Source organism: Cyprinus carpio, chromosome B20, assembly GCF_018340385.1.
Source record: "Cyprinus carpio isolate SPL01 chromosome B20, ASM1834038v1, whole genome shotgun sequence".
Lineage (NCBI taxonomy): Eukaryota > Metazoa > Chordata > Actinopteri > Cypriniformes > Cyprinidae > Cyprinus > Cyprinus carpio.
This window is the reverse complement of record NC_056616.1, coordinates 5,249,979-5,263,655: the sequence shown is the minus strand read 5'-3', so window position 1 is coordinate 5,263,655 and position 13,677 is coordinate 5,249,979. Positions and strand designations below refer to the sequence as shown.

The 13,677-nt window shown below is 35.4% G+C and overlaps 1 protein-coding gene and 1 non-coding gene across 3 annotated transcripts in view; one reads left to right on the top strand and one right to left on the bottom strand.

Moving 5' to 3' along the window:
* Positions 1-106: 106 nt before the first annotated feature.
* On the bottom strand, positions 107-179 carry trnat-ugu. The gene has a single exon. It is a non-coding gene; the product is annotated as a tRNA-Thr (tRNA).
* A 2,513-nt stretch (positions 180-2,692) lies between these two features.
* The window catches only part of LOC109113288 (coiled-coil domain-containing protein 85C-B), a 44,310-nt gene continuing 33,325 nt past the window's right edge, over positions 2,693-13,677 (top strand). The window contains exon 1 of one of the 2 annotated variants that reach the window (XM_042746852.1): positions 2,693-3,942. In XM_042746852.1, the coding sequence (XP_042602786.1) occupies positions 3,249-3,942 (694 nt within the window). In that variant the 5' untranslated portion in view covers positions 2,693-3,248. The remainder of the gene's footprint in view (positions 3,943-13,677) is intronic. The other variant, XM_042746853.1, reaches the window with a different exon arrangement.

The window sequence follows — 13,677 nt, the reverse complement described above, 5'->3', positions numbered from 1 at the left end:
GTTTGGTCTTATATAGTTAGTATTAGGTGAAACTATAACATTTTTCTTTACTTAAGTACAAAGATAATATATTGCTAACTTGTCGGAAGAAAAACTTCCTCCGTGCAGGCCCCAGCGAGGATCGAACTCGCGACCCCTGGTTTACAAGACCAGTGCTCTAACCACTGAGCTATGGAGCCGGCTATGATATACACGGCGTAGAAAAGGCTATTTAATCGTATCATATCACATATGTTATATCTAGTAGCTTACGTAAAACACTTTCTTTGAAGTTATGTGTTATGTGTCAAAAAGCATGAATGTCAATTTACAAATATGACAATTTACAACTTTTTTTTTTTAAATAAACTATAAGAATTAATTGAGATCGAGATTAAGTATTAAGGTATTCAAAAATGTATTAAAAAATAGGAAATATTTTATGCACCAGCTAATCAGAAATGGGTTTTTTTATGGATTGTTAGTCGATGTTTTCGTCGCCTGTAAGTAATACCCGGATGGAATATGTGTGTCCACTAGAGGGCGAAGTTCACCAACAAAACGCTCCACAATCACAATCTGCGTTCTGTTTATGTCTGTGGTTCTGAAGTAGTACGATGAAGTGTTACTTTGTTGCAGGACAGTAGCCCTCAGGAGCTGAGGTTGACGTCCCTGGTCTACATCGATATTCTAAACTTTTTTTTTTTAATCATTAATTCAAGGCATTAATGCTTGTCTACAAAACCACCACTGGCTCTGCACCCCTTATTATTTCAGACTTGTGCCTCTGCAAGTGAACGTCGCTTTATGGTGCCATCCCAAAATCGCTTTCACGGACTTTTAAATTAAGTTTTCCCGTGAAATGACCTGCCCAACTCAATCCGAGGAGCTGAGTCCTTAGCCATCTTCAAGGATCGGCTAAACACATCTCTTCCATCTTTATTTGCCCCTCTAACTTTAGCACTCATTATTCTAATTCTATTTAAAAAAAAAAAAAAAACTTTTCCTTTTTAGACTTGCACTCTATTCATTTACTGCTTATCTTTCTTAAAAAAAAAGCTAACACTAGCTTTTCTAAACTTTTTGTATTCTATCTGTTTCCTTTTTATTTATTATACAATTAACACAAGCAAAAAAGGCCTCTAACACGAGCTTGCTCTATTCTTTTTCTATTCTATCTGTTTTCTTTTTTATATAGCCTAATTAAAAAAAAAAACTTGTTGACTGCGTTAAGCTAACTGAGACTTGTTATAGCACTTGCATATCCATTGTCCTCATTTGTAAGTCTCTTTGGTTAAAAGCGTATGCTAAATGATTAAATGTAAATGTAATCCTGGTTTTCAATGCATTTTAACAATTACTCAAAATGCCATGTAAAAGTCTCACTGAAATGTAAACGTGGGAGTGCAGTGGCTAACGCGGTCCTGCAGAGTTCACTCCAACCCCAATCAAACACACCTGACCGAGCTGACCAAGGTGTAAGGTTAGGTGTAAGGTAAGTTTACTAGAAAACTACAGGTGAGTTTTTATCAAGGTTGGAGAAAAACTCTTTGGCTCTCTGGGACTGACGTAGGACAACGCTGGACTGTTGATTTGAAACCATACTATATTCTCGTTCATAGAAGTAAATTTGCCAACATTTAATAATAAATATTTAATACATTATTGTTGTATAATTTTTCACAAAGCACATTTTGTGAGAAAATAGAAGCATGAGATTGAGCTCAGACATGTCTCTTAACATGTTAATACTAAATAATTAATTGATAATTGAATTGATTCATTTAATAATTTAAATTAATTTGTATTTTTTGTTAAAAAAAAAAAAAAAATTCTCCCCCTAGGTTATGTCCTGAAATAAATATCTGGTCTGACCAAGTGGATCTGATGCGGTGATGAGTATATATATATATATATATATATATATATACATATATATATATATATATATATATATATATATATATATATATATATATATATATATACATATATATATACATATATATATATATACATATATATACATATACATATATATACATATATACATATATATATATACACATATATATGTGTGTGTGTGTGTGTGTTATTTTATGTTTATTTATTTATTTTGTAGGTATGTTGCTAATGCCATATTTCTACTCTTGACAGACACTTTTATCCAAATTAACTTGCATTTTATTTAAGTATAGCCTACATTTTTTATTTATTTATTTATTTATTTATTTATTTATTTTATGTTTAATGTTTCCTGTGAAAAAAATAATGCCATTTTTCACTTATAAGCGAAAGGCCTAGGATTTTTCTTTCAATGTAAAATATCTCCGGTACCCATCTACTCCTCTCTCCCTTTACATTATAACATAGCGCTGTGCTCCAATCCCACCAAAAAAAATTCTTTAAATTGTGTGATGTAATAACAAAGTAGCCTACTGCATTGAAGACTTAACAGGGTTTATACTTTGCCTTCGCTTAAAAATACATACATACCGCATAAATAAATAAATAAATAAATAAATAACCTTTCAACAGTAACATTTAAAAAAATGTGAAAAGTAATTATAATTAAATTAAATTTAAATGAATAATTTAATCATAATTAAATTATTATATAGTCTATTATAATCCATATTTTAAAACTAGAATTAAAATCAGTTTGTGGAATGTGCCGCTGTGTCTTTAAGAGGGCAGATCCTGCCTTTTGCCTCTCATCTCTGAACCTGCTCAGATCCGCTCGGATCATTTCACACCAGTCTAAAGGAAGAGCCGAAGCCGAGAGCCTGAGCGTTGACACGCGTGAGGAGCTCCTTCTGATCTGATCTCTGGAGCTTCCGATGTATTCGAACGTGAATGCAGGCATTTCTTTAATGAAGGCGCTGGTTATGGTTGTTATTTTTTGAAATACAGCTCTTGAAACCTGTAAGATCACGCGTGTCTGAAGAAATTATTTTCTTGAGAAAAACATTTACAACGATCCTCGTGGATTTGTATGTCACGCATATTTTTAAATACACGCATGATTGTGAAGTTATCGGTAAGTGAGGCGTTAATAAAAGTGAAGGTTTGAAAATAAATTTGTGTGGAAGACAAATCAGTTCATGCACAGTCTTCCATTGTAAAAGGATTCCCGTAATTATTTACATAATCTATGAATCTGGTTTTTAATGCGTTTTTACATAGCATTTTTTGGTGGGATTGGAGCACAGCGCTATGTTAGATCTTTGTTGAATATTTAACCCTGAGACTGTTCCTCTGTAAGCATCATGATGGCAAAACATTGTCCTAATGATGACCTAAGTAAGATCTCTGATGATGAACTGGTCAGATGGAGCAAAGAGGACTTGATCAAGAGACTGAGAAGGGCTGACAGTGAGAAAATGAACCTAATGCTAGAACATGGGAACATGATGAAGGACATCAACCGCAGACTGCAGGTGCACCTCCATGAGATCCGTAATCTAAAGGAGATCAACCAGAAACTGCAAGACGATAACCAGGAGCTCAGGGAACTCTGCTGCTTTCTCGATGATGATCGGCAGAAAGGTAAGAAGCTGTCTCGGGAATGGCAGAGGTTTGGGAGGTATTCGGCCAGCTCCATGTGGAAGGAGGTGAGCACCTATCAGCAGAAACTCAAGGAGCTGGAAGTCAACCAGGAAAACGTCCTCCGGGAGAATGCAGAACTAAAGGAGATCATTCTCATGTTGGATGAAGATAGGAATGGTGCAGGATCTAGGAGCTCTATAGACAGCCAGTCTAGTTTGAGCAACCTGAATGGAGGTTCGAGCATTGTCAGAGATGTTGGCGATGGGAGCAGTACCTCCAGCGGTGGAAGTGCTGGCAGCCCAGACCATCATCATAATCACAAGACTGTAGAAACCAAGATTGGCACCGTACGACGATCAATGGATGATCTCTCCGCTCCGCATCATCACAGGAGCATTCCCAATGGACTCAATGGTGAGTATATGACTGTTTTTGCCACCATTGTTGTTTTAAAAAAAAAAACTGAAATCAAAATTGGAGTTGTGGCTTTTAAGGCCATTCATATATTAGTTCACTCTTAAAAATCTGATATACAGCTGAAGTCAAAATTTTACATACATCCTGGAAGAATCTGTAAAATTTTAATTATTTTACCAAAATAAGAGGGATCATGCAAAATACACGCTGTTGTTTATTTAGTACTGATCTGAATAAGATATTTCAGATAAAAGAAGGAAAGGAAAAACGCATTAAATGCATTAGGAGCTGGGGGGTGAAAACTTTTGAACAGAATGAATTTCTCATTTTGCCTTAATTTCATATGTTTTCATTTAGTACTGCCCTTCAGAAGCTACAGAAGATACTTACATGTTTCCCAGAAGACAAAATAAGTTAAATTAATCTCCCCTCCCCCCTCTCCCCATCATTGAGTATTTGAACCTTCTGAAATAGCTGCATATGAGACCCTCAGTTATCCTCATTGTGAGAAGATAGATCTCAAAATCATACAGTCGTTGTTGGAAAGGGTACACAAATACACAAAATGCTGGAAAACCAAAGAATTTGTGGGACCTGAAGGATTTTTCTGAAGAACAGCAGGCAGTTTAACTGTTCAAGAACAAACAAGGGACTCATGAAAAACTATCACAAAAGAAACAAAGATTTGTGGGACCTGTGTGGTTATTTTGGAGACACAGTATAGAGAAACAAGGGGATGTAAACTTTTGAACGGATTCATTTTGATAAATTTTACTATTACAGTGTTTTCTCTTGTGGACAGTATGTTAACATATTTTATGTGAAATATCGTATTCAGGTCAGTACCAAATTAACAATAACATGCATTTTGTATAATTTTGGTCAAATAATTAACATTTTGCAGATTCTGCAAGGTGCATGTAAACTTTTGACTTCAACTGTAATTAATTTGTATCAGGTATACATATTTAAAGAGATAGTTCACCTAAATCTTTTGCTAAATTAATTTACACACCCTCAAGATGTAGGTGACTTTTTTTCAGTAAATGGTCCTTAATGATACATAAAATAATCATTCAATGACTGCCATCACTTTGAGAGTCGAAAAAGCCATAGTGGGCAACATAAAATTACTGGTTCAAATAACTGATTGACCAGTTTGAAACGTAGTTGGTTTATATTTCTAAAGCCTATAAAATGAATAGTCGTAATCAAATCTTCTTTTTAGATATAACATGAGAAACCATAAAAACTTTAATTTCATCATTCATTTAAGTGAATCGTTTCAGATGCTTCAGTCAGATTTGGTAAACTGGTTCATCCAATTTCTTAAAAAGAACCAGTTCAAAAGAATTGTGGACTGTGTACTGGAGGCTACTACAGCCAGTAATGTTGTAAATAATGTTCATTTTCTTGCACAGACTGATCATTTCGCTTCATAAGACCTCAATATATCATCAGGAGCTGCAAGTATTAATTATATATTGCCTAATACGCTTTTGTGACTTTTAAAGTGATGGTTGCCATCGACGCTGACTTTTTTATGGTATTTTATTAATCACCAAGGATCATGGTTTCAGCTAAAAAATTTTTTTTATTGTTCTAATGAAAAGAAAAGTCATCTACATCTTGGATGATCTGAAGGTGAGTAAATTAACAATAAATTTTCTTTTTTGGGTGAAACCAAAAATACTGAATACTGATCTTTCACTAACGGGCATGTATTTTTATTTTTATTCATTCAAATTCTACTTAGAATGAGAATGTCCCACATATTAAACACCTGGAGTTCTCACGATCCGGTAAATGAAGTTACTCTTTCACCACATTAGGATTCCCACACATTCTAGTCTTAAGTAGAGATCATTTGAGTTAAATGTCTGTGAGGTGAAACATTATTTATTGTTTTCATTAGAAATATGTAAACAGAGAAAACTGAACTTGTCATGCTACTAATCATTAATATGTTTGAGATTGGAGGTTTAAGCAGTTTTAAAATGCTCCTGTGAAAAGAACACTTGCAACAGCGAAATGGAAGAATTATTTTCAAACAGCTGTTTAACTAATACTAAAATTATAAGGGTAATTATAATTTTCTGATGCTTTCGTTTTAAGGTCTGTACATGATATGAAACTAGAAGAGCATACTTGCAAAGCAGCTTGGGTAAACTGTGAACAAATATAAATGATTATACTAATTGTATATACTTAACAGGGAACAGTAAACGTAAGAGTTTAGGTCTTACAATATTACTGAAGATGTAGCTAATTACCCCAGTGCTAATTACCTAAATCTCATCAGATCAATAAAACAACAATATCGCATGTGAGTGAGGCCTTGAGAGAAGGTCCCGTGTTAATTGCTCTTACAAGTAAATAGTGTGTATGGATTTTGGATTTGCTGATGGTCTTTGTTTTCTCGTGCCGTAAGAGTGCTCACAAAAAGAAATCAATGCAATCATGCTATTCAAGCCCTAAAAACCCAGATGAGCTGACTGTTTGATAACTGTAATGAAATGGCATGTTAAGCCTGGCTTTAGCTGCACTTTAGCAGCACTAGGATTTCAGATGAAAGGACAGTAGTATTGTGCTGAATACAGGCTGTCCTGTCTCCTGACTCTCAGTTCTGAAGCGACAAGTGAAGATGCTTCATGATGGGTTTACTAGCTTTTGTCTGCGCAGTTGCTTTTAATATTTATGGCAATTGGCAATGGTTTGTAAGTACAGAGTGACCTAACAGTGTTTAAAGTGATTGTTTGACAGTGTATAATTTTTAGGTCTCACGCCTGCTGTCTTAGACTTATGAAGACTAAGTCACATTTCACCCCAAAATTATATTATTATATTATATGTTTATAAAATTTATATTTTGCCTTATTATATTTGTATTCATTTATTTATTGATTGATATTGTTGGGACTATTTTGATTTTTTTGCATTTTGAAAATTAAGCAGATTCCTCAAAAAAAAAAAAAAAAAAAAACACACAATGACAACTATTATTAATATAATTGTTATTATTGATAATAATAATAATAAATGCCTTGTTTAAATTGAAAGGTATTTATACTTTCTATTATTTATTCTGTTGCTCTTAAGACAGCACACATCTATTAGGTTATAAGCTGTCCACAATGTCTAGTTGTATAATATGACTTTTAGTTTCAACGATCCAATTACAGCCTTCATATTAGTGAGTAGAAGTTGTGAATTTAAATTTATCCTATTAAAGGGGTCATATGATGTTGCTAAAAAGAACATTATTTGGTGTATTTGGTGTAATGCAATGTGTTTATGCGGTTTAAGTTTAAAAAAACACATTATTTTCCACATAATGTAATTACTGTTGCTCCTCTATGCCCCGCCTTTCTGATTTTTACAAAGCTTATCGTTCTGGAAAGAGAGGTGTGTTCTGATTGGGCAGCTATCTAGTGCGTTGTGGCCTGCTGAATGCCTCAAGCATGTGACGGAAATGTTACGCCCCTTAACATACTGTGATGCGTGTCCCAGCACAACAAGAGAAAACCAATAAAACCCCATTACAAACGAGGCATTTGTTGCATCCAGTGGGGACATAATTACTGATTATAATGACTTATATATGTCTTTTTACGCATTGCGTATTGCACTGCATAAACATAAAACCATGTCTGCATTTGTGATCAGAAGAACGACAACAAGTGCTACTCTACACTGCTCAAAACTTGCTGCTCTCACAGGAAACAGTCCTCATCTTCCGTGAAATGTGCTGCACACATCTAAATATTTGGGTTGAACTGTTCTGGAACAGTGTTGTAAATACAACTTAACCACTGATTTCTAGTTGTGTCCTCTTTTGAAAGGCCAAACAAAGTAGTTTCACTTTCACAATGAATCACACAGCGTCTCCACAACGTGGTGGTGGCAACAGGGAGAATAAAAGTTTTTGCGTGATCATTTGGGTGGCATTATGCAAATCTTCCCACATCGTGACGTAGACAAGTGGGGACGTGTTAGAATGAGCCGGTTGATTCTAAGATATTTTGCCTCGCATATAAAACATGAGCTTATTAATGCAGTTCATTCAGTCTACTGTTTTATCAGTCAAGTTTAATGGTGCAACACAAAACTGTTTAGTATATATAGTTATATGTGCATAAACTGTAATGTTACTCCTTTACGTTGCAGCTAGGCTAATTTGTAACTTATGCTCATATTAATACAAAATTTGATGTAGAAACAGTTTTCATTCAACTAACACTAGCACACTGAATTAAATGTGCAATTATATTTTCTTGTAAAACATGATCCAATAATCTTAACCCAACCCAAAAAATGACAGAGTGCTAAATAAATAAGTAATAATTAATAATTCATTAATGCAATAATTAAATCAAGGTACAGCATTTTGCAGGTTTGATCAGATTTCAACTCTGAAAAACTCTTGTGCACAGCATGGTGGTCTACTTTGAGCTTGTCCGATCAATGAAATGAATTTTATCATGGTTAAATCCCCTGGGGTCAATGTGTGTGGCCTGGATTCAATATGTGGTGCAGTGTCATTTGACATAAGATGGTTCAAGTTGAGCACATAGATGTTCGGAGTGTGTATCTTGATTCCTCAGACCTGCTAACAGCCGTATAGGAAGGTGATAAGTGAGTGAAGTGGGACCTGTGGAGGTTTTTGCTGGAGACATAGGCTAGTTGTAAGGCAAACAGAGAGTAGATGGGTTGGGGAGAGTGTGTGTGTGTGTATGAGGTCCCCTGCTCTCTTTCCTCCTTAAGGGATCTCATCAATCAGTCGAGCCGTTGGCCGTCCCAATGCACAGATGGTGCTGCGGTAATCATCAGAGACAGGTTCATATTTCATGGCAATGTTCGATCCCAAGCTGTGTTGCACAACTGCTCACAACTCTATGGAGTTGAAGCCTTTACACAGACAGGAAGTAGTGCTACATTTAAAATTCTCCTCTTCATTTATAAATCCCTTCATAACAAAGCTCCTGTCTATTTATCCGAACTTCTTCATCCGTATACTCCATCTAGAAGCCTACGATCCTGTGACCAGGCTCTGTTGGTGGTCCCTCGCGTTAGGCTAAAGCGTAGAGGGGAGCGTGCATTTGCGGTGGCTGGGCCACGACTCTGGAATACCTTTAGAGATCAGACTGGCCCCTTCTTTGTCTATTTTTAAGTCCTTGCTAAAAACTTTTTTATTTTCCTCAGTGTACTGTCTACGGTGATATGCTAAATTTTGAAATGGGTGGTTTTAAATTTTTGTCTGGTCTATTTTTCATGTATGTGTAATATTCTTGCTCTTCTGTAAAGCACTTTGGTCAGCCTGGAGGCTGTTGTAAATGCGCTATATAAATAAAATTGAGATTGAGATTACATTGTGCCCCCAATTGTAAGTTGCTTTAGATAAAAGCGTCTGCAAAATGACTAAATGTAAATCTAATTTAGCATATTCTAACACTGGTTTCTGTGAGCTACATATTGGAAATGATCTTCATTTTGACTGTAATTCAGATTTTGAAAGTAAACAAGATCCTGTGAAGCACTTTCCAACAAGTGTCCTGTTGATCATCATGCACTTTTGTCTTTTTCCAAATAATAGAGCGCTCTGTTTTTAATTCCAAAATGCAGATGAGAATTGGCATTTTGAAACCACAGGTTCCCTTTGGAATTTTGAAATAGTTTTTACAATTGCAGTTTGCGGTGTGCAGGGACAAATAAAATAGAACAAATATGAATTTTTGAAAACATTGTTTGGTTAAAAAAAACATACTTTGCTAATAAGAACTACAAATACCAAAGCAGTTTATGTACTTGACAAATCAGTTGTAGGAGTTATATTTTATTATATTCTATATAATATATATAGGAATTATTCAGTTTGGACCACAAGGGAACATGTTTTAAGAAAGGAATTGTGACAATGTTGAGTTATTTATGTTTGTGTTCAACAGTTGTGAATTCCATATGACTAAACTCACCTAAAATGCCTAAAATTTTACCATGTTAGCTAGTGTTTACATCAAAATGTCACAGTTATTAGAATTTCTGTTGCTCTTTCCCTAATTTCTGTTCATTAACTTAATTTAATTGAATTATTAATTTAATAGTAGTAGTTATTAGGGGTTCAAGCACATAGTGCTGATCGGCCCATGGGGCACTACAGCGCTAAAAACAAAAATTTCAGACATTTTTGGCAATAGCTCATAAACCATTTGTCATAGACGCAATTGTATTATATCTTTGGAATCCATTCTGGATTTTCCGAAAAATCTACTTTTTTAAACTCCGATTACCTCGAAATTTGACATGCATCATCTAGAGACCCTCATGACAAAAATTTATCAAAAGTATTTTGATTAGTGATTCATGCTTGCAACTGGATGCCAAAACGTTTGAAGTAGGCGGGGCCACTTTTACTAAAATGTCTGTAATTCTTGAATGGAATGAGATATTTTCGCCAAACTCAGAATACATATGATTGAGCTCAATCTTTGGCCAAATTACAAACATTGGGGAGTTTGACCTCTTGGTGGCGCTATAACAGAAAAAAGCATGAAAATGGTTGTAACTACAGTAATCACTATTATTTCAAAAGTGATAAATCTTAAAAATTTTATTTATGATTTTTCAGCCTTTTTTGATAATATCATCTCAAAATATCTAGAATTGCTCAAGGTACTTAAGCCCCATTTACACTAGTGTGTGTTTATTTTAAAATGGCATTTTAGAATGAAAACGATTCTCGTCTACACTGGCGTTTCCGCTGCATTTCAGAAACAATCTCCGTTTACACTACACAAACTAAAACGCATGTCACGTGACCATTCATGCAAGTACAGCCACAGATTTGAATAGGTAGATTCCCTATTATTTAGATCGTGGACGTGTCTACATGCTTGGAGAGATCGAATGGGGAATCTACCTATACATCTATGGGTACAACAATGCGCATGATGTTATTGTTTAAAGGGTCATCAAGGATACGCAGAGCGAATGTGGGCAGCCACGCCATCATTTTCAACAGTCTCCATTTTGGTCCATTTACACCGAAACGCAACCCCTGAGTTTTCAAACTAAGACGGGGTCTATAGCATTTTCAAAAGCCTCTTCGAGGGTTGAAAACACCGGAGTAGTTTAAACAATAGGCGTAACCGTAGCAAAAGTTATGTGTTTTAAAACGAAAACACACTAGTGTAAACAGGGCCTTAAAATGCTTGAACCCCGGGAATTGCTGCTTGCAGCTAAATTTATTATTAATGTTTTATTGTTCCTAATTTTATACACATACTTGGTTATTTTGGGTTGTTGTCTTATTAATTCACTGTTATTGTCAATTATCTGTTTTAGGTCATATTAATTCAATGAAAACACAGCACCTACTGTTATTAGCAGTAAAGGGGAAACTATGGGTGCTTTATACCCATATATTTTAATTTGAGCATGAAACAAAGACAGATCAAAGGTAGAAAATGTCAATGGGATGGGTGCACAGAGGGGGTATTATCTGACCAGTGGGAGTCCATCTGTTCTGAGACTGTTTGAAGCATATGCCAGTAATGGCTGATCTTAAGGATGCAGATTATAAAGATGCAGTTTTTAAAAAGTGCAAAAGAGTAATTGAAATTTTAAAGTCTGCATAGTTATTTTCATGAAAGAATCTCTTTTTGTCTGTCTGTTTTTTACTGTCTGTGGTCGTTTGTTCCTGAGATACCTCATGAGGGATGTTTCATCTTATGTCAAGTGGTTGAGAATGAGGGCAGTGACCCAATGAGGGTCAAAGTGAACCTGTTAAACTTGCTCAGCCAGCCTTTACAACTCAATCATTTGCCAAGCCCACAGAATGCATCTGAGTGTGATGACGCTGTAAAACATTCATGGAATTTCCGATTCTAAACTTTGATTCGTTGACCAGATGATTTTCATCTTTTTATTCTTTTCTATTATTTTTAAAGCAGGGGTATCCAATCCTGTTCCTGGAAGGCCATGTTACTGCAGATTTTAGATTTAACTGTAATTAAATAAACACACTTGATCGAGCTAATCAAGGTCTTCAGGATCACTAGAAACTTCCAGCCAGGTGTGTTGGACCTAAATTTTGCAAGAATGTGGCCCACCAGGAACAAGATTGAACACCCCTTAAATATTTCATGAGTTCAAATATTGCATTACCATATAAATTGACAGAGTTCCTTAGTCAGGCTTGTTTCTTTTCTTTAATATATTCAACAAGTTTAAAGGGTGTGCCACTCTGCTGACCAGCGTAGGAAGTGTTGCTCTTTTAAAACTTGTTTTTCTGGTATGCACAAGACGAATGAATCACAACATGGGTATTCTTAAGCAAAACTTCCTATGTGTGCTGTCAGAGCACGTAGGACATTAATGAATCCATGGCTGATTTAAAGGGCAAAGAAAATGCAACAAGAGACCATATTCTACACTTTATGTGTGGCTTGGCAACAGTGTCAGGTCTTGTCTGTCTTGGTTGTTTGGCCCAGGAGAGCAGGCATGAGATGGCGCACAGAAACTCTCTCAGCTGGCTTTAGTCAGACAGAAAGGCCGTCTGTCACGAAATCCCACATTCCTTATTAAACAATAGTGAGTCCTTTCTCAACATCCTGAATAAAGGGACATGAGTAAGACTCATACACTGAACTCTACGTGAGATAATACAAATTGAGATGAGATAAGCGCATAGTTTGAATAACCATTGGTCTGCTCTCTTAGTCAATAGTAAAGTAGTATGTCTGTAAATGTTCTTCGTGAAACTCGTTAGCTTGAGTTGAGACCAGTCCTTGAGTTGGCAACACTGAGCGCTGAGTTTTCGGATTTTATTTGTAGGTTTATAAAAAAAATTAACAGAAGTGGTTTTATTAAGCTTTTTTATTAGCTGTTGCACTGACGGCATGCTGTGCTTCAGCTATTAAACCGTTGACATAGTACATGGAAAAAAAAATTGTCATTTGCTCACCCTGTTTCCCAAATGTATTTTCTTTCCTCAGATGAACACAAACAAAGATTTGAAAAATAATCTCTGTTATCATCTCTGTGAGTTCATATAATGCAGTAAGTGAATGTAATAAAGTGTATGGTCCCCCAAAGTTGATGCTTCAAAAACCTGGGTCTGACAGTTGAAAGTGATGATTTATAGTTTAAAAAGTTTAAAATATCTGTGCTGTTCTCACACATATTTCTCTTCACAAGACATTGATTTATCAGCTGGAGTAGGGATGTCATGATGAGAAAATTTTCACATCGGTATAAACTTGCAACAAAAATGGGTATTACTGGTAACTGTTAATGTCACAATCCCAAAAATCTAGTAGTCGGTAACGATACCACTAAAGGTACACAATACTCGATACCAAGTCAATACCATGAGAAAAAATAACAATAGGCCTTAAACATTAACTCCTTTACAGTATTTAACATTACAAAAACACAACATTAGTGCCACTAGGCCTTCAAAATAATACACATACTCACACACTCGCGCACGCACACACACCTATAATCTGAATGCAAGCATTAGTTTAAATTCATTGACATACTGGCAGGCTGAAAATATTTTTTAAAACCATCAACATAAACAATTATTTCAACCAGTAATATTAGCCAACAATGCAAATAATGATAATCTGTGGACAGAATGAACATGCTATAAGCTGAAAGTAACTTTGTGTGTGCATGATCATGCACAGAGCTCGTGCTTTCAGAGCTGCGCGCTCTCATTTAAATCTC